General features: G+C 37.2%; 1 protein-coding gene across 2 annotated transcripts in view; it reads right to left on the bottom strand.

Moving 5' to 3' along the window:
- Positions 1–22,141, bottom strand: part of GTF2A1L (general transcription factor IIA subunit 1 like) — a gene marked incomplete at its 5' end in the record, with an annotated part of 42,480 nt that overhangs the window by 6,988 nt on the left and 13,351 nt on the right. For both annotated transcript variants that reach the window (XM_080684839.1, XM_080684838.1), the window contains 5 exons: positions 6,792–6,881; positions 8,757–9,017; positions 15,994–16,583; positions 17,824–17,908; positions 19,851–19,906. In XM_080684839.1, coding sequence (XP_080540965.1) covers positions 6,792–6,881; positions 8,757–9,017; positions 15,994–16,583; positions 17,824–17,908; positions 19,851–19,906 — 1,082 coding nt within the window. The remainder of the gene's footprint in view (positions 1–6,791; positions 6,882–8,756; positions 9,018–15,993; positions 16,584–17,823; positions 17,909–19,850; positions 19,907–22,141) is intronic.

Genomic DNA, 22,141 nt, shown 5'->3' on the forward strand with positions numbered 1-22,141 from the left:
AAGGCAGGGACAGGGAGCTAATGGTAGGAAGCACAAATGATAAAAGAGTGGAAACCAGACTTTTCATGGTATATGTTTATAGTGTTTTGTTATTTTTAATGATGTGTGTACTGGATTATATATATACTAGAGGCCTGGTGAACAAAATTCGTGCACGGGGTGGTGTCCCTCAGCCCAGCCTGCACCCTCTCCAATCTGGGACCCCTAGAGGGATGTCCAACTGCCCGTTTAGGCCCGATCCTAGGCCAGTAGGATCGGGCCTAAAGGGGCAGTCGGACATCCCTCTCACAATCCAGGACTGCTGGCTCCCAACTGCTCACCTGCCTGCCTTCCTGATTGCCCCTAATCACTTCTGCCTGCCAGCCTGATCACCCCCTAACCACTCCCCTGCCAGCCTGATTAATGCCTAACTGCTCCCCTGCCAGCCTGATTGCCCTTAACTGCCCTCCCCTGCAGGCCTGGTCACCCCTAACTGCCCTCCCCTGCAGGCCTGGTCACCCCTAACTGCCCTCCCCTGTAGGCTTGATCGCCCTCAATTGCCATCCCCTGCAAGCCTGGTCCCCCCCAACTGCTCTCCCTTGCAGGCCCAGTCGCCCCCAACTTCCCTCCTCTGCTGGCCTGGTCACCCCTAACTGCCCTCCCCAGCAAGCTTGAATGCCACCAACTTCCCTCCCCTGTTGGCCTGATCGCCCACAACTGCCCTCCCCTGCTGGCCTGATCCCTCCCAACTGCCCTCCCCTGCTGGCCATCTTGTGGAGGCCATCTTGTGTCCACATGGGGGGCAGCCATCTTGTGTGTTGGAGTGACAGTCAATTTGCATATTACTCTTTTATTAGATAGGATAGAGGCCTGGTGCACGGGTGGGAGCTGGCTGGTTTGCCCTGAAGGGTGTCCCAAATCAGGGTGGTGGTTCCCTTGGGGCATGGAGTGGCCTGGGCAAGGGGCCTGTGGTGGTTTGCAGGCCGGCCACGTCCCCCCACAACCCAAGCGGAGGCCCTGGTATCTGGGATTTATTTATCTTCTATAATTGAAACTTTATAGCCTCGAGTGGAGTCCTGGGCCGACCAGGGTGTGCAGGAAGCTTGGCTTCCTCCATTGCTGGAAAACCCAAGCCTCCTGCTCACTCCGTGGCTGCAGCCATTTTTGTTGGGATTTATTTATCTTCTATAATTGAAACTTTGTAGCCTTGAGTAGAGGCCTGGGCCAGCCAGGGCTGCAGGAGCTTGGCTTCCTCCATTGTCAGGAGCAAATCAAGTCTCCTGCTCTCTCCAGCTCCGTGGCTGCAGCCATCTTGGTTGGGTTAATTTGCATACTCGCTCCTGATTGGCTGGTGGGCATGGCTTGTGGGTGTAGCGGAGGTGCCGTCAATTTGCATATTACTTTTTTATTAGATAGGACTAGAGGCCCATTTCATGAAGAGATTCGTGCAAGAGGCCTTCCTTCCCTTGGCTTCTAGCACCCGTTTTCCTCCAACACCTGGGACTAGGCCTTCGCTCCAGCCAGAGTCTGCCATCTTCGTCTTCGCTGCTTTGCTGCAGACTCCAGCTGGAGTCTGCCATCTTTGTCTTTGCTGCAGACTCCAGCTAGAGTCTGCCATCTTTGTCTTCGCTGCAGACTCCGGCCAGAGTCTGCCATCTTCGTCTTCACTGCAGACTCCAGAATCTGCAGTCTTGACTTCGCTGTGGCACTCCGCTCTGGAAATCCCTTCGCCCCCCGCCCTTCCTCTCATAGCAGGCATCCTGCCCCGCCTGGCCACTCCACACCTGGAGCAGCTGGGCAGCCACCATCTTTGGCCTTCTAATTTGCATACTCACTCTGATTGGCTGTGGGCATAGTGGAGGTACGGTCAATTTACATGTTTGTCTATTATTAGGTAAGATATATATATATATATATATATAAAAGCATAATATGCTAATTAGACTGGACGTCCTCTGGACTACCTTCCAGACGAAGCTGGGGCTGCTGCCTGGGTCCCAGGTGCCTGGTGGTGGCCAGAGGGAAGTCCAGGTCCTGGGTGCCAGAGGGAAGCCAGTGCCAGCAGCCGGAGGGAGGAAGGCCTACTCTTGCATGAATTTCATGCATTGGGCCTCTAGTATGTGTATATGTGTGTGTGTGTGTGTGTGTGTGTGTATGTATGTATATGTATATGTATATGTATATGTATGTGTATATATATATATATATATATATATATATATATATATATGAGAGAGAGAGAATGAAAAAGGGAGATACTATGCTACACAATTAGCAATTACTCACTATACTAGCTTCTAAGGGACAAAGCCAGCTATAAGCAAAAGTTTGATACTGTTAAATGAAGATGCAACATATTCAAATAGTTTCACATTTATCTATAGACTAGAGGCCCAATGCATGAAGATTCCTGCAAGAATGGGCCTTCCTTCCCCTGGCTGCCAGCACTGCCTTCACTCCGGCTGGAGCCGCCTTTTCGCTCCGGCCCTGAGTTGCCTTTCTGCCTTCCCACGCTGCCCAGAGGCCCAGAGCAGCTGGGGCAATGCGGAATGCCCCTGGCCACTCAGCGCCTGCATATGCAAATTAACCTTCCATCTTTGTTGGGTTAATTTGCATACTCACTCCTGATTGGCTGGTGGGCATTGCAAAGGTACAGTCAATTTGCATCTTACTCTTTTATTAGTGTAGATAGTATACTATTTATAGCACAGAACATGCTCATCTATAGTAAAAAGTTTTATTTCACCATTAATCTTCCCTATGATATCCTTATTACTTTACCCTTTATATTAGTCTTAGACTTTTCCTAGGCTTCTGAAATAACATGTCCATATACTTCAAGGAATTCTCACACAACATCTTGACCAGTAACCTTCATTTGACCTTTTCTCATTGCACATCTTAATATTTGTGAAGTATTCCCCCAATTGTTAACTTATAAAGTTTAAAGGTGAATTCCAATTCCATATGCTAATCAAAACCAAAAAATACACTTTTTTAAAAGTGCTTTTCAAAGTTTAATGAGTATGCAAATGACCTGGCGAAGTCTTGTTTAAATGCGCATTCTGATCTAGTAGTCTGTGATAAGACTCAAAATCCTGCATTGGTAATTCTCCCAAGGGTCACTGATGCTACTGGCCTTCAAAATACACTGACTAGTAAAACTCTTAAAAAAAAAAACACACTGAAAAGTCAATTCACTTGAGTCATTCAATACTACTTGAAACAAGACAACTAATGACCAGAACTGGGAAATTACTCTTACAAAAATTCACTGCCACAGTGGTCTTTCCCACTCTAGTCTGACCTTAGAGATACATTCTCTTTGCAAGTTATCTTTTGACTTCAGCACTCTTCTTTAAAAAAACTTTTCAATGGTTCCCCAATGCCTTGGTTTCCACTCAGACAACTATATCTGTTAACACTATACATCTAATATCACTCCTTCTATCTACTCCACAAGTTATTATAAGAAACAAAAGGAAATGTCTGAGAAAATACTTTGAAAAATACAAAGCACTATGTAATTAATTACAAGCTATTTCCCAAAATGAAGTACAACAAAGGTTACTCTACCCATAATGGTCTAGAAATTCTTTGTTCCTCTATAGAATGCACATATAAGTTGGTGCCTTATATTTCCTTCATAGAAGGCAGTATACTATTTATAAAGAGGTAAACTAAGTTTGGTCCCTTTTCTGTTACTTACTCCTTCTTATGCTTTGCCAGAAGCCAATTCCAGCATGTCAGCGGGGCTGAATCATCTGGGACAGCTAAAAAGCACTTCCCCCAAACCTGAATAGGATTGTTTGCTGCCAGACAGCTCAGGGCATCTTAAATCTGCATGTTATTGCCTCCTGTTGGCCAAACACCTGAAGAGCTGTAGGCTATTCCCCAACCTGACAATGCTTCGGAAAACCCTACCCTTTGAAGTGTATGTCTCCACCTTGCCTTAGGAAAATTGTGTTAATAAATAGCACGGGGTCCTTAGACAAGGGGTAGTCTTTTAGCTCCTTTAGCTGAAGTTCCTCTGACCCCTAATGCCTTTCAAAACTATCTTTCGTCTTTGGACTCCTTATTGAATCTATGCATCAGCTCCTTTCTCCAGATTGCTGCACCCCTTTGTAACACTGGGACAAGAACCCTGGCAATGCTTATGTTTACCAGCATCTAAATTGCCATTTTCTATCTGTATGAAATGTTATAGGGGAGAAAACAAACTTATTTTTAGAAAATAAAATGATTTATTTTTACAACATTCTAAATACCATCCTCTATTTCACCCAAGTATATTGAAATTGTTAACAAAAAAAGTCAAAGATATAAACATGCATTAGTCATCAGGGAAATACAAATCAAAATCTCAATGAGGTACCACTTCACCCCCACTAGGATGGATAGGATCAAAAAGTCAGACAGCAAGTGTTAGTGTGAATATGGAGCAATCTAAACCATCATACACTGTGTTGGAAATAAAACAAAAACTGTGGTGGAAATAAAAACTAGGATGGATAGGATCAAAAAGTCAGATAGCAAGTGTTAGTGTGAATATGGAGCAATCTAAACCATCATACACTGTGGTACAGCCACTTTGAATAACAATATGGTGGTTCCTCAAACTATTATCATATGACCCAGGAATTCCACTCCTAGAAAGAAATGGAATTATATATTCACACAAAAACTTGTACACAAATGTTTATAGCAGCACTCTTCTTGCATCAGCTGAAAATGCCAAGTGTGGTATAGCCATACAGTAGACTAGTATTCAGCAATAAAAAGGAATTAAGAATGTTACATGCTAAACCATGAATGAAACTTTAAACACTGTGTGAAATAAAGAAGCCAGGCACAATAGACCACATATTACATGATTCCTTTCATATGAAACTCCAAAATAGGGTAATCTTAAGAAACAGAGAGTAGACTAATGGTTCCTCAGGCCAAGTAGTGGGGCTGGGAGGAAATAAGGAGATATATAGTGTCCCCCAAAAAATATATACACATCTTGAATACAATTCATTTTCAAAATATAATAGAATCTAAAGACATTGTGTGCATACATTTTTTTTGAATAGCCTGTAGTAGTGAGAACTAATGGGCATGAGGTTTCTTTTCAAGGTGATGAAAATGTTCTAAATTGATTGTGTTAAGGATTGCACATATCCATGAATATACTAAACACCGCTGAACTGTACACTTTAGGTGAACTGTGTAGTTTGTAAATTACATCTCAAAGCTTCTAAAAAATAAATGTAAATATGCATAAGTTAAGGACAAAAACTGATCATTCTACTACATGATTACAGTTATAGAGTTTTTTAAAAAAAGAAAGAAAGAGTATTATATTTTAGTTGCTAAAGTTAAATTACTACAAACTTAATTTCTAGGCTTGAAACTTGAGAGATGCCTTCAACTCTCCCTTGTCAGTCATTCTCTAATATCCAGCTAATCACCAAGGCCCACTGATTCTTTCATCATAATCATTGACTCTTTCATGTTCTACTGCCACCCTTAGTCTGGTTCTGATTACTTCATGTATGCACTATCTCTGTTCTTACTATTTTCCTCTTTCAAATCATCAAACACTGCCAGTTTTTAAACCCAATGACTATTTTTTCAATAACATTCTCAGAAGACCAATGCCCATCAAATCAAGTCTGGATTTCTTCTACCAGGATTTTGGATTTTCCAATCTGCTCACAACTTTGTTTCCCACCCAGCCTCATTTCCTAACACATCCAAAAGGAGAACACTTTAGTCAAGGCAGAGCTATCCTTCACTGTCCCTTGTACATTCTACATGCATTCATGTCTCTGCATTTTTATCAGGCTATTCTACTCTAAATGCCTACCACACTTACCTATCCTATATAATAAAAGCCTAATATGCTAAGTGTCCAGTCATCTGGTCAACCAATCAAAGCATAATATGCTAATGATATGCTAAGGCTGCTCAACCACTTGCTATGACATGTGCTGACCACCAGGGGGCAACAGTCGACCGGTCGACCAGTTGCTATGACATGCACTGACCACCAGGGGGCAGATGCTCCAACTGGTAGGTTAGCTTGCTGCTGGGTCTAGCCGATCAGGACTGAGCAAGACAGGCTGGACATGCTCTGGAGCCCTCCCGCGGTCCCTCCCTGGCTGGCCAACCTCCTGTAGCCCTCCCTGGCCCTCATGGTGCACAGGTGGGGTCCCTTGGCCTGGCCTGCGCCCTCTTGCAATCTGGGACCCCTCAAGGGATGCCTAAGAGACTGTTTCAGCCCAAGCCTGGCCAGGCCAAGGAACCCCACTGTGCACAAATTTGTGCACCGGGCCTCTAGTATCCTATAAATCATTCAAGACCTATTTCAAAGCCTCACATCACTCATGAAGGATTGGTAGAGAACTCCAACTACAAATGAGTTCTTGTATCTCCTAGCCATTTTTAGGCCTTATTGTATGTACAATATCTTAGCAATATGTATGTACATATCTTGGCAAATGTTTTACATGCCACTCATCTTAGCATTTGATTTACCTGTCACATATTTTAGCTTTTGATTTACCTACCATCCTATTTTACGCCATTCTATTATTCCATACAGAAACATCTTGTTTCAATAAGATTCTCGCCTTCTTTAGACAAGGACTACCACTTTTCTGTATCACTCTGACCACCCCCCCTCAAATGTATGCAATTAATGAGCTATTTCAAGATTAATTTAACTGTGAACTATAATTCACCATAATATTCCCCATCATTTACATAGCTTTCTACTATTAATGCAATTAATAAACCCAAAGTCTAAAGAATGAATACAGTACCTTGTCATACTGACAGACAATTACATTATCCGTGTCAAACAGGTCTGGCACATCCTGCTCACTAACATCATCTCCAGAATTTAAGGGGTCCTAAAGATGAAAGATGAAAGATGGTCACATTAAGGAATTTAATGATGCTTTGAATTTTTTAAAGGTAGGCATATGTACATATATCTTGGAGAGTCAGAACAGTAGTGTACATAAAAGTTAAATAGCCTGAGATTGACTACTGATCTTCAGCAAATTATTAAAACTCCTCATAGCTCAGTTTTCGCATCTGAAAAAAATGAGGTTAATAATAAGACTCATAAGGCAGTGGAAATGTTAAATAATATAAGGCAGATAAGACTTAATATGATACCTGGAACATATGTAAGAACACCATAAATGACAGTTATTACTACTTACATGCTTAATTACTATGTTCCATAAAAATTTTGGTACATTTATTAGGATGAGAGTAGATACCATATGCCTCTGTTCTGGCTGCCTTCTTTACCTACACTTCCATCCCCTAAACTTCCCACAATCTCTAGTTAGCACCTTGTTGACAGGCTATTTCAAGCTAGAACTTGCCCATGCAGCTGGCTACTTTTCTTTTAGTAGTTTTGGCAACCCACAGTTCCCCTTATTGTTCCACAGACCAGTGTTTTGTTCTTCAATAGTAGTTCAGCTGTAGACATGCTGTTGTAGTAATTATGTTGGTAAATATGATGCCAAGAATAGGCTGTAAGACGGATAATATAGTCTGTTGTAACTTTTTGCCTTCTCCTGTATATATCTCGAAGCTGCAAACACAGCCACTCTCACTTTCACAAAGCATTCTTACTAAAATTCCATATTTTATTACTGGATTATATGTCTTGAATCTGATGGCATCCTCTCCATGGAATCATAACTTGACCAAGTGATAACTGCTGTTTTGGTATATATAAAGATTTAAATTTCAAGGTAGTGATCCAAAAGAGTTCTGACTTTATAAGGACGGTCTGTGTTACATGTTGCTTGTGAATTATCATTAAGAATGTAAGTATTTGCTTGAATCTCTTTCTAGTCATAGTTTTTGGAAATATGGGTGATTCAAGTAAAGGATCGGTTGACTGGTAATCCTTCCATTCTAGCTTGCTAGTCTCATCAATATAATTAAACGAATAAATTTCTTTATATCCATATAAGTAATTCAGTCCATGTTGAAGTTTTAGCAGAGGTTTTGTTGTATTTTTCTATTTAGTACTGGTATAAATTGATTTGAAAAGTAATGAGATTGAAAAAATCCTTATCAAGACATAAATTGGTTACTTCACTTATACTTTGTGGGTCCTCAAGCTGAACAGTTATGCTTGAAATATTTTTACAACCCTCCAAGGCTGGTAAAATATATTTTTTTGCCCATTTTTCTTTGGAATCACTTTTCACTATCAGATACTATCACATTTATCTTTTGCCTTCGTGATGGTCTAATGTCAGACTCATTACTATCTTCTGATAAAGTACTATCTTTCAACTGACTACCAAAGTCACTCGGACAATCAGACAAAGTGGATGTACATAATTTGCTTAAACATTCCTCTCTGCTGTGACATGTCTTTTTTTTTATTTTTGCCATAATAAAAAATGGATGAAAAGAATTAGATGTATTGCTTGTCGTGTCTCTTGAAATACTGGCTGACGAGTTGAGAAAAAGACACAAGTTAACTCGTGACCTGTCAGCAGCATTCGGACATGGAAACACGGTCAGCACGATGTTAAGATCAACAACTATAATAGCTGATTTCTAAATACTTACTACTGGTGTAAATTACAAGTTTCAGATTAAAAGTTTAAATACTAGCATACAAATAAGTCTCATTTTAACACTAAAGACAGAGTTAATCTTAATTGTTATTCCTCTTTGTTCTAAAGTATATGGAAGTACAAATGTTATAAATTGAATAAAGAAAGTTTCAGCTCAAAAGTAATCCTCACCTCTTCCACAATATCTATTTGAGGGTCTTCGTTATCACTACTGTTATCAGTTGAATCTCCATTTGATGTATTATCAGCTTCTCCTTCAAGTACCTTCAGGTCTCCTGCATCAATAATCTCTAGAACTTCATGCTCACCTACATCTCTTGTACTTCCTATGTCATCATTGGAAGATGTATCACCAGTTCCATCTATTTGAATTATTTCATAAATATCTTCATCAGTTACCTGAATGCTTAAACCCATCTGAGAATTATAATCCTAAAAAGAGAAAGAAATGCAGTGAAGTTTTTCAAGTCAATGTGTCTAAAACACTGAATCATACAAAATATAAAATTACTTAAACATCTCACAAGTGGTCACTTAAAATGTTTCTTTCCTGTAAGATGATATTCCCTAATTTTGAATAAAACATAGGAATTAATTTTAAAATTATAAACCTACTTACAGTCACATATAGAGAGCAAATGAGTTCTCTGCTTTAAGATAGCATTTGTTGGTGTTTATATACCTTACTTATATTTATACTAGAGGCCCGATGCATGAAGATTCGTGCAAGAATGGGCCTTCCTTCCCCTATAATCCAAAATTATAGTTAGCAAATTCAATACTCCTCTCTCAGTAATCAACAGAAAAAGTAGACTGAAATTCAATAAGGATGCAGAAAACCTGAACAACGCAATTAACTAAGTTAACCAAATTGTCATTTATAGAAAACTGCACCCCAATATGCAGTTTACAGAATATTCACCAAGATGGACCATATTCTGGGCCATACATCAAATCTTGACAAATTTAACACATACAAAATATGTTCTCTGAGCACAAAGGAATTATTAAACCAGATACCAGTAACAAAAAAATCCCCAAAGATTTAAAAATTAAATAACACATTTCTCAATATCCATGAATCAAAGAGTAAGTCACAAGAGAAATTAGAACAATTTAAATAAAATGCAAACAAAACATAACATTTCAAAACTTGTGAGAAGTAGCTAAAGCAGTGCATAGAGGGAAATTTATAGCATTTAATTATATATTAGAAAAGAAGCAAGTTTCAAAGCAATAGCCTAAAATCCACCTTAAGAAAGTAGAAAGAAAAGACCAAATTAAGCTCACAGCAAACAAGGAACTAATGAGATTAAAAAAAAGAAAGAAATGAAATAGAAAGCAGAAAAAAAAAAGTCAATTAGACTAAATGTTCATTCTTTGAAAGGATTAATAAAATTGATAAGCTTCTAGCCAGAATGACAAAGAAAAAAAGAGACAGGCCTGATAAACAATATTAGGAATTTAAAAAGGGGTGATGTCATAGATCCTAAAGACATTGAAAGATAGGAAATTATCTGTTATTTTGGCTGCTATAACAAAATACCATAGACTAGGTAGCTTATAAACAATAAAAATTTACTTCTCATGGAGGCTGGGAAGTCCAAGATTAAGGTACTAGAAGATATGGTATCTGATGACAGCCCACCTTTCAGTTCATAAGGCAGTACCTTCTCATGATGTCCTCACATGGCAGAGAGGCTAGGGAGCTCTGTTTGGTCTCTTTATCCTATCTAATAAAAGAGTAATATGCAAATTGACTGTCAATCCAACACACAAGATGGCTGCCTCCATGTGGTCAAAGATGGCCACCACAAGATGGCCAGCAGGGGAGGGCAGTTGGGAGGGACCAGGCCTGACAGGGAGGGCAGTTGTGGGTGATCAGGCCAGCAGGGGAGGGCAGTTGGGAGGGACCAGGCCTGCAAGGGATGGCAGTTGGGGGCGATCAAGCCTGCAGGGGAGGGCAGTTAGGGGTGACCAGGCCAGCAGAGGAGGGAAGTTGGGGGCGACTGGGCCTGCAGGGAAGGGCAGTTGGGGGGGAACCCAGGCCTGCAGGGGAGGGCAGTTAGGGGCAATCAGGCTGGCAGGGGAGCAGTTAGGCATCAATCAGGCTGACAGGGGAGTGGTTAGGGGGTGATCAGGATGGCAGGCAGAAGCAGTTAGGGGCAATCAGGAAGGCAGACAGGTAAGCAGTTGGGAGCCAGCAGTCCTGGATTGTGAGAGGAATGTCCGACTGCCCGTTTAGGATCCTACCAGGATCGGGCCTAAATGGGCAGTCGGATATCCCTCAAGGGGTCCCAGATTGGAGAGGGTGCAGGCTGGGCTGAGGGACACACCATGCCCCCCATGCACAATTTTGTGCACCAGGCCTCTAGTATATATATAATTTCAGAGAGGAAGGGAGAAGGAGAGAGAGATAGAAATATGAAAGATGAGAGATGATCATTGATTGGCTGCCTCCTGCATGCCCCCTACTGGGGATAGGGCCCACAACCTGGGCATGTGCTCCTGACCAGAATCAAACCTGGGACCCTTCAGTCTGCAAGCTCACACTCTATCCACTGAGCCAAACCGTCAAGGCTGTATGGTCTCTTTTAAAAAGCAACTAATCCCATTCATGAGGACTCCATGCTCATAATCTCCCAAAGGCTTCACCTTCTACTTACTAATACCTTTGGGAGTTAGGATTTCAACATGTGAATGGAGAGGGACATAAACATTCAGACTGATATAAGTCAATTTACAAAACTTAATTTTATCTCTGTATAGTAGCAATAAACAATTGGAAATTAAAATTTAAAGATGGGAGGAGGGACAGGAAAAGATTAACTATAGAACTCATATGCACATATGCGTAACCCATAGACACAGACAATAAAGCAGTGAAGGCCTGGGGGCGGGGGGTGGAGGGAGACAATGGGAAAAAAAGGGGGTCATCTGTAATATTTTCAACAATAAAGGTAAACTGCTTTAAAGGTATATAAATAAATAAATAAAATGAGAAGAAAAATAATAATAAAATAAAACAGTACTATTTAAAGCAGCAAGAGAAAAGCAACTCATCACATACAAGAGATTCTAAATAAAATAACACACAGATTCATCAGATGAAACTTTCAATGCCAGAAGGCAATGGATGATAGATATATTTAAAGTGCTAAAAGAAAAGACTGTCAACTGGGAATTCTATATCTGGCAAAACTGTCCTGCAAAAATAATTGAGAAATTAAGGCATTCCCAGATAATGAAGGGAAAGAAGTAGATATTAAAGTAAGATTCCTGAAGAAAGTAATAAATGAGTCAGTAGGAATTAACCAGAGGAGAGGATGGTGGGAAGAAAATACAAGCACCAAGCAGAGGATAACAAAAGCAAAAAGAGGAGCAGGAAACAATAAGGTCAACACAGAGATTCGCTTATAGTTAGCTTGGCATTCCTAGTAAAGTAGTAGGCATGAAATAAAGGAAGAGAAAATAACAAATTCTAGCTGAGAAAGAACATGGAGGTCCGTTCCTGCCACATTAAGGAGCTTAAACTTTATCCTGTAGGTGATGAGCAGTCAGTGATTTGATAAGAGGCTGCACTTTGGATAAATCTCTGGTAGCCATAAGGAACAGAAATTAATAGCTAATGTTCATTGAGCACTTACCATATGCTAAGCAGCGTGCTACTGAGCACTTCGCATTGATTATATCTCATGTAATCCTCCCACCACTACAACTCTATGGTAGATACTATTATCTTTATTTTACATATGAGGAAATAGTAACTTGTCCAAGTCACATAGCTATTAAGGGACAGAAGATGGATTCAAAGTAATTCTAATCTCTGAAGCCTAATCCTTTAACCTCTAGGATGGATGGACTGGGAAGAGTAGAGTGAGAAACAGCAAAGACTATAGGCTAATAAATTATGAAACTACTATGTTAACCCAAATAAGAAGCAATTAGGGCAATGGTAGTAGGTAGGAAAAGGGAACAGATTCCAGAAATAGTTTTTAAAGTTATCAAAATTACATGATTCCACCTTAAAAATGAATGAAATTCTGACATAGGCTGCAACATGGAAGAACCTTAAAATATTATGCTAAGTAGCCCAGCCAGCACTGCTCAGTAATTGAGCATCAACCTATGAACCAGAAGGTCACAGTTTGATTCCTGGTCGGGCACATGCCTTGGTTTCTGGCTTGATCCCCAGAGGGGATATGTAGGAGGCAGCCCATCAATGATTCTCTCTCATTGTTGATGTTTGTCTGTCTCTCTCTCTCTCTCTTTCTCTTCCTCTCTGAAATAAAAATTTTTTTTAATATTATGTTAAGTAAAATAAGCCAGTCTGCTTTCACTTAGGAGTTACATACAATAGTCAAATTCATAGACAGAAAGTAGAACAGAAGTTACCAGAGACTGAGTGGATGGGGTAATGAGGAGTTACTTGTTTAGTGGGTACAGAATTTCAGTTTGAAATGATGAAAAGTTCTGGAGATGGGTAGTGGTGATGGGTGTACAACAATGTGAATGTCCTTAATGCTATACACTTAAGAAAAGTATGGAACTATGCACTTGAAATGGTTAAAATAAATTTTGTGTTATATATATTTTCCCACATTCACAAAATAGTTTTTTTTAAAGTACATAATAAAAGAAGAAAAAGAGCCAAAAGGTAATTTTAGTCCTTAGCTTGTGACACCAGGTGGGCAGTGGTACCATGCAATATCTCTGATGAAGAAAATGAATTATTGTGACCTTCTGGTAGAGCTATTACAAGGCAAATACAAGAATGAAGCTCAGAGGAGTAATTGGGTTGAAAGTATGGTCATCAACAAATAGGTGGTAGTTAAAAACTATGATAATACATGATATTGCCCAGGGAAAACATGAAGAAAAAGAATGAGCCGAGGCTAGATCCTTAGGAGACATGAAGGGCAGATAAAGAGGATGAGCTCATGAAGGAACTATAAGCATACAGTCAGAAAGGCAAGTAATTACAAGATAAGGTAGCAGAAATGACAGTATTTGAACTTGGGGCAATGAGAATGGTTTGGGAAGGGAAGGCAAGAGATGAAAAGGAATTAAAGAAGATACACTACCATTTCTCTCCTAATCCTACTTTTTGGAGTTCTAATAAAGACCTGAGTTTCATGGCATTATAGCTTCATAGTTTTCCATGGCATTATGAGATTAGAAAACAAAAGTCCTACGCTGAGGAAAAACTTAACATAGTAATAACATAGATTTTAAAATAGGAGCTCATCAAAAATTGTTGGGAATATATGTATGAAACAGTACGAATGTTAAATTTACATAGAAACTTAAGATCTCTGGCAGTCTACACAAGAAAGTAAACAATTACAGCTAATTTTATCTTCCAATAAGAATTTCTGAAAAGCTACTTATAAAAAAAAAAGCTATTTATAAATTTTTTGAAAATTATATTAGCATAAACTTCACCAGATTAAAAACTATTTTAAAGATAGCCAACAGTAAATTTAAAAAATTAATAAATATTTTGAATGTTTGGACTATGTTTTAAATACAGATCTATTTTAATACTAACCAACAAGTTATATGAAAAGTTACCCAATATACCACATGCCCATCCTATATAATAAAAGGCTAATATGTAAATCAACCGAACGGCAGAACGACTGGTCACTATGACACGCACTGACATGCACAGACCGCTCAATGTGTTGAGCGTCTGCCTCCTGGTGGTCAGTGCACTTTCACAGGGGGGAGCACTGCTCAGCCAGAAGCCGGGCTCATGACTGGCGAGTGCAGGAGCGGTGGTGGGAGCCTCTCCCACCTCTGTGGCAGCGCTAAAGATGTCCGACTGGGGGGAGCAGGCCTAAGCCAGCAGTCGGACATCCCTTGAGGGCTCCCAGACTGCGAGAGGGTGCAGGTCAGCTGAAGGACACCCGCCCCCCCACCCCCCCACCCCCGTGACGAGTGCACAAACTTCGTGCACCGGGCCTCTAGTAAAGCATAATAGCACTACTATAAAGCTTATTATGGCACCAGAAGCTATTAAAAACTCTACATACATCATCTCTGATAATTCTAGAAGTTTAAGGTTGGTTTTATACTCAGTTCAAAAAGATAAAAGTGGGGAATCTGGAATTTAAACCTATTGTGACTCCAAAGCTTAAGTTCTCAACCATTATCCCCTAAACAATCCTTGATTAAGCTCCCTTAACTAATCTATTTCCCCATATCAGAACAAAGTACAAGGTGATATCTAATAAGTAACAGTAGACTAAGTCCTTGAATTATCACACCAGAAAACTGCAAAGTTCATACAGAGTCCAGGAGAAAAATGCCTCCAAAAATTGTAAATGATGAAAACAAACACTGCTTCATAATTATGAGTTTAGCCTACATTTCTTAATTTTTGTATAGTATTTGGAAAATATAATAAAAAATACTTGAAAAACACTTTAATCTTAATACTTTATGCCAAAATTAACTAGAAACAGACTTGCTAAAAAAATTTGAACAGGCTTCATCAAACATCTGAAACATTCTAAAACAGGTCAAATAGTTTCTTATAGTCTTTTTCTTTGTTGGTTATCCTTTATTATATGCTATAGCCTTCTCCTTCTACCTATGAAATGTTAAGGTGGCACTTAACTTGTACAGACTTGTACAGCAGTTCAAGAGGACCACCAAACCAATAGCTAGAAACACAAACCTTTAACTATTTGTCGTATGTCACTAAAAATTGGAAAGTGGAGTTATCTATGACATATTTCACATTTGTAAAAAGATGAGATCTTTTATTTTACCATCCAAAATTCCCCATGAATCATTCTGTCATCACTATGAATTCCTTGAAAATAATCAAAACCTATTTTCAATATGTAAAGTAAATTAGAAACTATTTTTCAGTGGTTTGAATTCAAAAAGAAATTATGTTAACTAGTATTTTAGCAAGCAGAGAGGAACAAAGTATCTACTAAAAGGTAATTCCTCATGTGGAGAAAATTTTCAAACGGGAGTTTAAGAAAATTAGGTAGAGCAAGAAAAAAAATACTTTGGACCTCTTTTGTAAATTAAGTATGACAATGAATTTCCCAAAAATATTTGTTTAATTACTAGGATGAATTTCTTGGTCCTTTACATTTTATCTGCAGACAAAAACAATTCTCACCATGTTAAGGGAGAGGTAAAATTGATTATCTTAAAACAATGCATTTTCTTTAAAGAAATATTCTAATTTATTAATTGAAATTAAAAGTTTAGAAATTCTGAGCATGAGCATGATGAATACTTTAAAAACTAATAGTTATAATAAAAAAAATTTTAAAAAACAATTTTCTAAAGAAAAAAAACAAAACATACATACTTCTAAGAAACCTTACATCTTAAAAAACTCAAAATGTCTAATTACTGGCCATTGCTTATCCCCTAATACCTTCTCTGAGACAGGTAGGCTGCTGGGCTCCTCTATATTTCTTGGCTGCTTCACAGAATCACATCCCAACATCCTATTTTTAAGAAAATGAAGCTGACCATCAGATGAGTGCTGGTGCTGAGCCCCCTGAGGGCCTGTGGCCATGGGCCCACCATGCAGATTTTGAGTCCCACTAGCTGAAACACTGAGCAAAGGCTCCACATTGGCATCTCTTTGAGAGACCTGTGGAGGAACTCCAATACCAGGAAGACTGACATACTGAGAGCTTGCTGGCTGACTCAGCAAAGCTTCAGACATGATTTTATGCTCATTTCCAGGAAGTACAAGTATATCACTGGTGGCACTTTCTAAATGCTTCCTATCCACTGTCCCATAATGAAGAATTGTGGGTTGCTGGAGCACAGTTTCCATTCTCTGTGATTTTTCAATAGATGCTTGAAGAGAACATGGATTCAATTGTGGAACACTGGTCTGTATTATTGAAGGCTGCCCAAGCTGCTGAAATACTTGCTGAATTGGATGCTGAAGAATACTTGCTCTTCCAGAAGTCTGTGTCACCGTAATTGGTACATTGACTTTATAAAGGTAACCTTAAAAAGGAGATATCAAAACTATAAGAACAATAGAATCCTAATTTCCTTCAAAATACAAGATGTTGGCTGGGAGGAAATATATCAATGTGTTAACAGTGGTTATCTCTAGGAGCTTTTCTTTTTTTGTATTTTCTAGAATAAATATGTATTGCTCATTTTTAAAAATTAAATATGTCTTGCTTAACTCTAGCCTTTTCCCACTATTGCTTATATGGCACATTTTGAAATACTTATAGACCACCAATATTTACTCCATAAACCTCTCCCATTGTTTGATAAATTACAGTGTTACCAACCCAAATTTGGGATTTTAACAAACATAATCATGGAGAATATGTTTCATATATTTAAGATATAGATACCATATAACAATTATAACAGAAGGCTACCAAAAAAAGAGTTTTTTAATTTCAAAAGTTATCAAATTTCTCCTCTCTGTCCTTTAAAATAAAACTAAAAAGACCAAATTTATTTTTTGAGTATTGTGTTAGGTATTTTGCTTAAACTTTACAACAACCCAAAGAATAGATATAATTATCTTTCAAGTTAAGAATTATTTGAACATTTTGGATATTCTTTCCATTATGCCATACAATCTCCAATAAGGAGGAGACAAAGGTTGCTCAATATAATCTTTAGTTTTTCTTGATTAGACCTAACAGAGACACAGATATGATTTTTTTTATTTTAATCCTCACCTGAGAATATGTTTATTTATTTTAGAGAGAGAAGAAGGGAGGGAGAGGGAGGGGGGGAGGGAGGGAGGGAGGGAGGGAGGGAGGGAGGGAGGGAGGGAGGAACATCAGTCAGTTGCCTCCAGGCCTGATCTGGGATCAAACCCACAACCTATATATATGCCCTGACAGGGAATTGAACCTGCAGCCTTTTTGGTATACAGGATGATACTCCAACCAACTGAGCCACCTAGTTGGGGCCAGATATATTATTTTGCATTCATCAAAATTTAGATAACTGACTTGAATTAGGGAAAACATATATAAAGTATCTTATACAATGTTGGGAAAGAGAATTTAGAATGAAATACAGGACAGGCCTAGTACAGTGTCTTTCATGATAGACTGCCTCCATAACAATAATAACCATCATTAATCATTACACTTAAATCAAGTTTTATTAAAATTTCTTATAATTTCTGATATGAAGTTTAATCATCAATATTACCATCCAGAAGTCAATACAAATGCTAAAAATAAAACATTTTAGACTATACTCTTACCAGATGCAGTCTGTAGCGTCACACCTGCTGGTACATGAATAGGATAACCAGGAAAAGCGAAGTTTGCACTGGAGTTTGCGGTGCTCTAGATATGAGAAATTTATATTAGAAAGTTACAAAAGAGCTTTACTTGTATCTTTTTTTCCTGATGTCATAGATGGTCAAAAGATCTGATTCAGGACAACAGTTTGACTACACTTAACATTACATCTCAGGTCTTTTTAAAAAAACAGCTTTTTATATTTAATTCAAATAATCTCATTATAAATAAAAAGAATTCTGTTCTATGGCTATTAGCAATAAATCCATTAAGTTTTAACAGTATGAGCACTGATATAAAACTTGCCCACTACATAGCCTTATCTGGGCCACTGACCTTCAAGATGTCAAATATAAGAACCATAGTTGTTTATAGCCCTCTAGTCTATAAGTTGATCACTAACGGTATTTTAAAGTAGATGATACAATAGTGTATAATTTTTGTTTTGAAATAAACTTTAAGGTTTAAAATTTTTTAATACTAAATCAAAAGACAAACATTTTTGCCTATCAGACCTGCAATAATTTAAAAGACCTATTAGTAACACTCAATGTTAGAAAGGATGCAATAATAAACAAAGGAAGGAAGGAAGGAAGGAAGGAAGGAAGGAAGGAAGGAAGGAAGGAAGGAAGGAAGGAAGGCAGGCAGAAAGATTCTCTCGGACCACTGCTTGTATGAGTGTATATGATATAATTCTTTTGGAGAACAATTTTGCAATATATACCAAAATTGCAATTTTCCAATATATACTATGCATGATCTTTGATCTAGAAATTCTATTTCCAGGAATTTATTCTGATTACCTGATTATCACACAAATACACAAAGATGTATCTACAGGTATAACCATGGGATGTTATATTAAAACAAACTAAACATAATTTAAATGTCCATCAACAAGACTGGTTAATTAAATCGCGATGTACCCACTAAGACTAATCAATATTTAACTGGCATTGAAAAAAAATACCTCTATATTACTAAATTTAAAAAAAGAAATTACAGAAATGATACAGAGAATGATCCTACTTTTACCCTAAAAATTAATATAACTTTCATGAAAGAGTCTAGATGGGTATACAACAATCAATTAAAACAGTTATCTTTGGCGTATAACACTGCATGGTTATTTCACTTTTTACTTTATAAATTTGTTTTTACTTTTAAGAATATTTTTTCTTTAATCAGGAGAAAAGTTATGTCCATGAATTTCAAAGGCAGAGACATTTCTTCATTAGTCTCCTATCAAAAGCAGCACCATTCTTCTTAAATATCCTGGAAGCAGTATAGTTATTGTTTGTTTTTTATGATGAAATGGAAATAAATAGCCCGCTAAACCATTTATCCTAGAAAAGTAGCTGATGGGCTGAAAGAAAATGAAAATAGTTACTAGATTACATACCATCAGTACCAATGGAAAAAAGGTAAAAGAAAAAGCATGCTATTTTTCCCCACGGAAAACTACTCAATTTTCTATACATGTTTAATTTTATTTTCTTCCTCAAATCATATGTGTGGGGAATCTATACTTCATCTTCTACTATACAAAAGCAAAAAAAATGACCAAAATGCTCCACTTAAATCAAGGGACTAACTATGATGTGGCTCAACTCTGAGGAGAAAAATATCAGAAAAAGTACCTATCAAAATTATCTATTTACAATCCACCAAGTATATAATATTATACAGTGTATTAAAACTCCATACAATGTAACTTCAGAAATATTATAATCTTGAAGGTGTAGTCTTGGTAGATGCTAATAACTTCTCTGAAAGATAGAAAAAGTTGATAAGAAAATGTCAATTCTGGAACTCCTGAGTTTTCGCAACATCTTTGTTATAGAAATTTTTCGTGTCTCCCCATCCTTTACCACATCCTTTCCTATTCACACGGAGAATTAGGAATTACATCTATGCCCAGTCTTCTGCTACCATTCACTAAATGTGGGGCATATCTTTTAAAATATATCATAAATAAGCTACATACCAGTTCTGCTGTGGTAAGACCGGGAAGAGTTCTACTAGCAGGAATAACTAATGAAGCTGCATAAAAAACGAAATAATTATACAATTCATTAGAATTTACCAAATGAATAAAATTCCTAAGTATAGCTTATTTTTTAAAACTGGTTTCCATTTCTAACATGTTTGACCATGGTGAATTCTAAACTTCCTGACCCCAAAAGAGGTAAAAGTATTTAACTGTATTTTTCCCAACAACTTTAAGGACTTTACAACTAACCTACTTTAAATACCAAAAGAAACTTTTCATTTTAATAAAGTATACTGTATTATAGAAAGCCACAATAAATACCTAGATTATCTTTAGTAAGTCAATGTAGCACTAAATCTCCATTACAACATTTCACAGGGGAGAAAAGGTAGTATTTGTTAAAGTGCATTATCTCCAAAGATTGTACTATTGAGCAAAAATATATAACCCAACACCAATTACCCTAAATTCTATAGGTTCAAAAGAGCTTTCAATTCATTCATTTTATAAAAAAAATATTTACAGTACTTTAGCCAAGTAAGACAAGCACAGCTACATAGGTATAGAAATAAATGAATACCATGTCTCCTGAAATCTTTGCATAAAACAGGTATGATTGCTTAAAAAATATATAAGAACAAATTATTGGGGAAATACCAACTCAACCTGTATTAAAGCTGCAATCTCATATCTTTATTTTCTACCAATTTTCTATGCTAATTATCCCTTTATTATTTATAATATATCTAAAAGGTTGGCCAAATGGCTGTAAATGTAATCATTTTAAAAATCAGTCTAAAAAACAAACAGTAATTCCAGTAGAAGGATCTCAGTTGATCAATGTAACCTTAAACCTTACCTCAAGGTTCATTTTACCTACATGAATATGACTGTTAAGACTATCATTTTGCCTTTTCTTTTAAAAAAAAAAAATCAGAATGTTCATGTAGCACAAAGGTATTAAATGTATATGGCCTTTCTCACATACTACATTAAGGAAAATTGTCCCAAGATCTATTTCTGACACTAAAATATACAACAAAAAGCTCAGAAGAGCAAATATCTTTTAAACCATTCTTCCCACATTAAGACAACAGAAGTGAGGCTACATAGATTGATGGTTAATGAAGCACAAAATTATTTTTATCCTCTGTTCATCTATGCCTTCGCTTATTAACAGGCATTCTTTAAAAAAGGCTAAATTTGGAAGAATTGTGGTGGCAGGAAAATAATGGTATCAGTCTTAATTAGCTGAAGTGAGCAAAGCTTAAGCTGGTACAGCTTAAGCCATAGCCTGAGAGGAAACAAAAATCTGTTAACACATTGTCTGAAGCAATTAAATGAATTTCTTAAGGAAAAATAGCAACAATGCTCCTATTTAAAGATCTTGCAATAAATCCTAAAGGGTAATTCTCTATAGTTATATAAATCAAACAGAGCTGTAAGAGCTTTAAGAGTTTCTTTATAGCCATCAGAATAAAAGCATAAACAAACAGAATTTTATAGTAAAGTTTCATGCAGTTCCTACTTAAGTTTGATACTAAATTCACAAGTTACATGCACCATTTATGTATGTTCATAAATTATATATATGTGTATATGTATATATATATATATATATATATATGTTATATATAAATTTATGTTCCTGCAACACACTTTTCAAAATATTCAAGATGGTTTTGATAACCAATTAAGTTTTAACTGAATACTTGTTTTTAGTTAAACAAAGTGTCAGAATTTTGGTCTTCATGTATATATTTTAAAATATTAAATTTCACAAAAGAATGTGCTTTTAGAAAGAATTCAATCCACAAATATAATTTAAGACATTTTGTAAAAAGACAATATGGCATAACAATACTCACATTTATAAGTGTATTTTTCCTTGTACACCAAAAAGTCTTTGCTACATTAAGACAGTCAATAATTTTACAATTCCTAGTCCTGCTTTGAATCATTCCAAATCTTAATAACCAAGTCACGTGATCAAGAGGTGCAAAGACTGGTCAATTTCCTCTTTGTGACTACTCATTAACATATAGATGTCTCCACATATTAACCAAACTGAATATTCTAACTAAAATTATCTCAAGAACCAACAGGATTGCTAAAATTTTCACCAGATCTAAGTTCAAGAACTACTGGACATAAGATTTATACTTGAACTTCAGGTGTTTTAATACTTAAAAATGAAAGCTACCACAAACCTCTCTCTGTTCCTGTTCTTTTACTTCCTCCCACAATGACTGATGGTTTCATGAAAAAGATCATGGAATATGAAG

This window comes from Plecotus auritus (assembly GCF_963455305.1).
Source record: "Plecotus auritus genome assembly, chromosome: 8".
Taxonomy (NCBI): Eukaryota; Metazoa; Chordata; class Mammalia; order Chiroptera; family Vespertilionidae; genus Plecotus; species Plecotus auritus.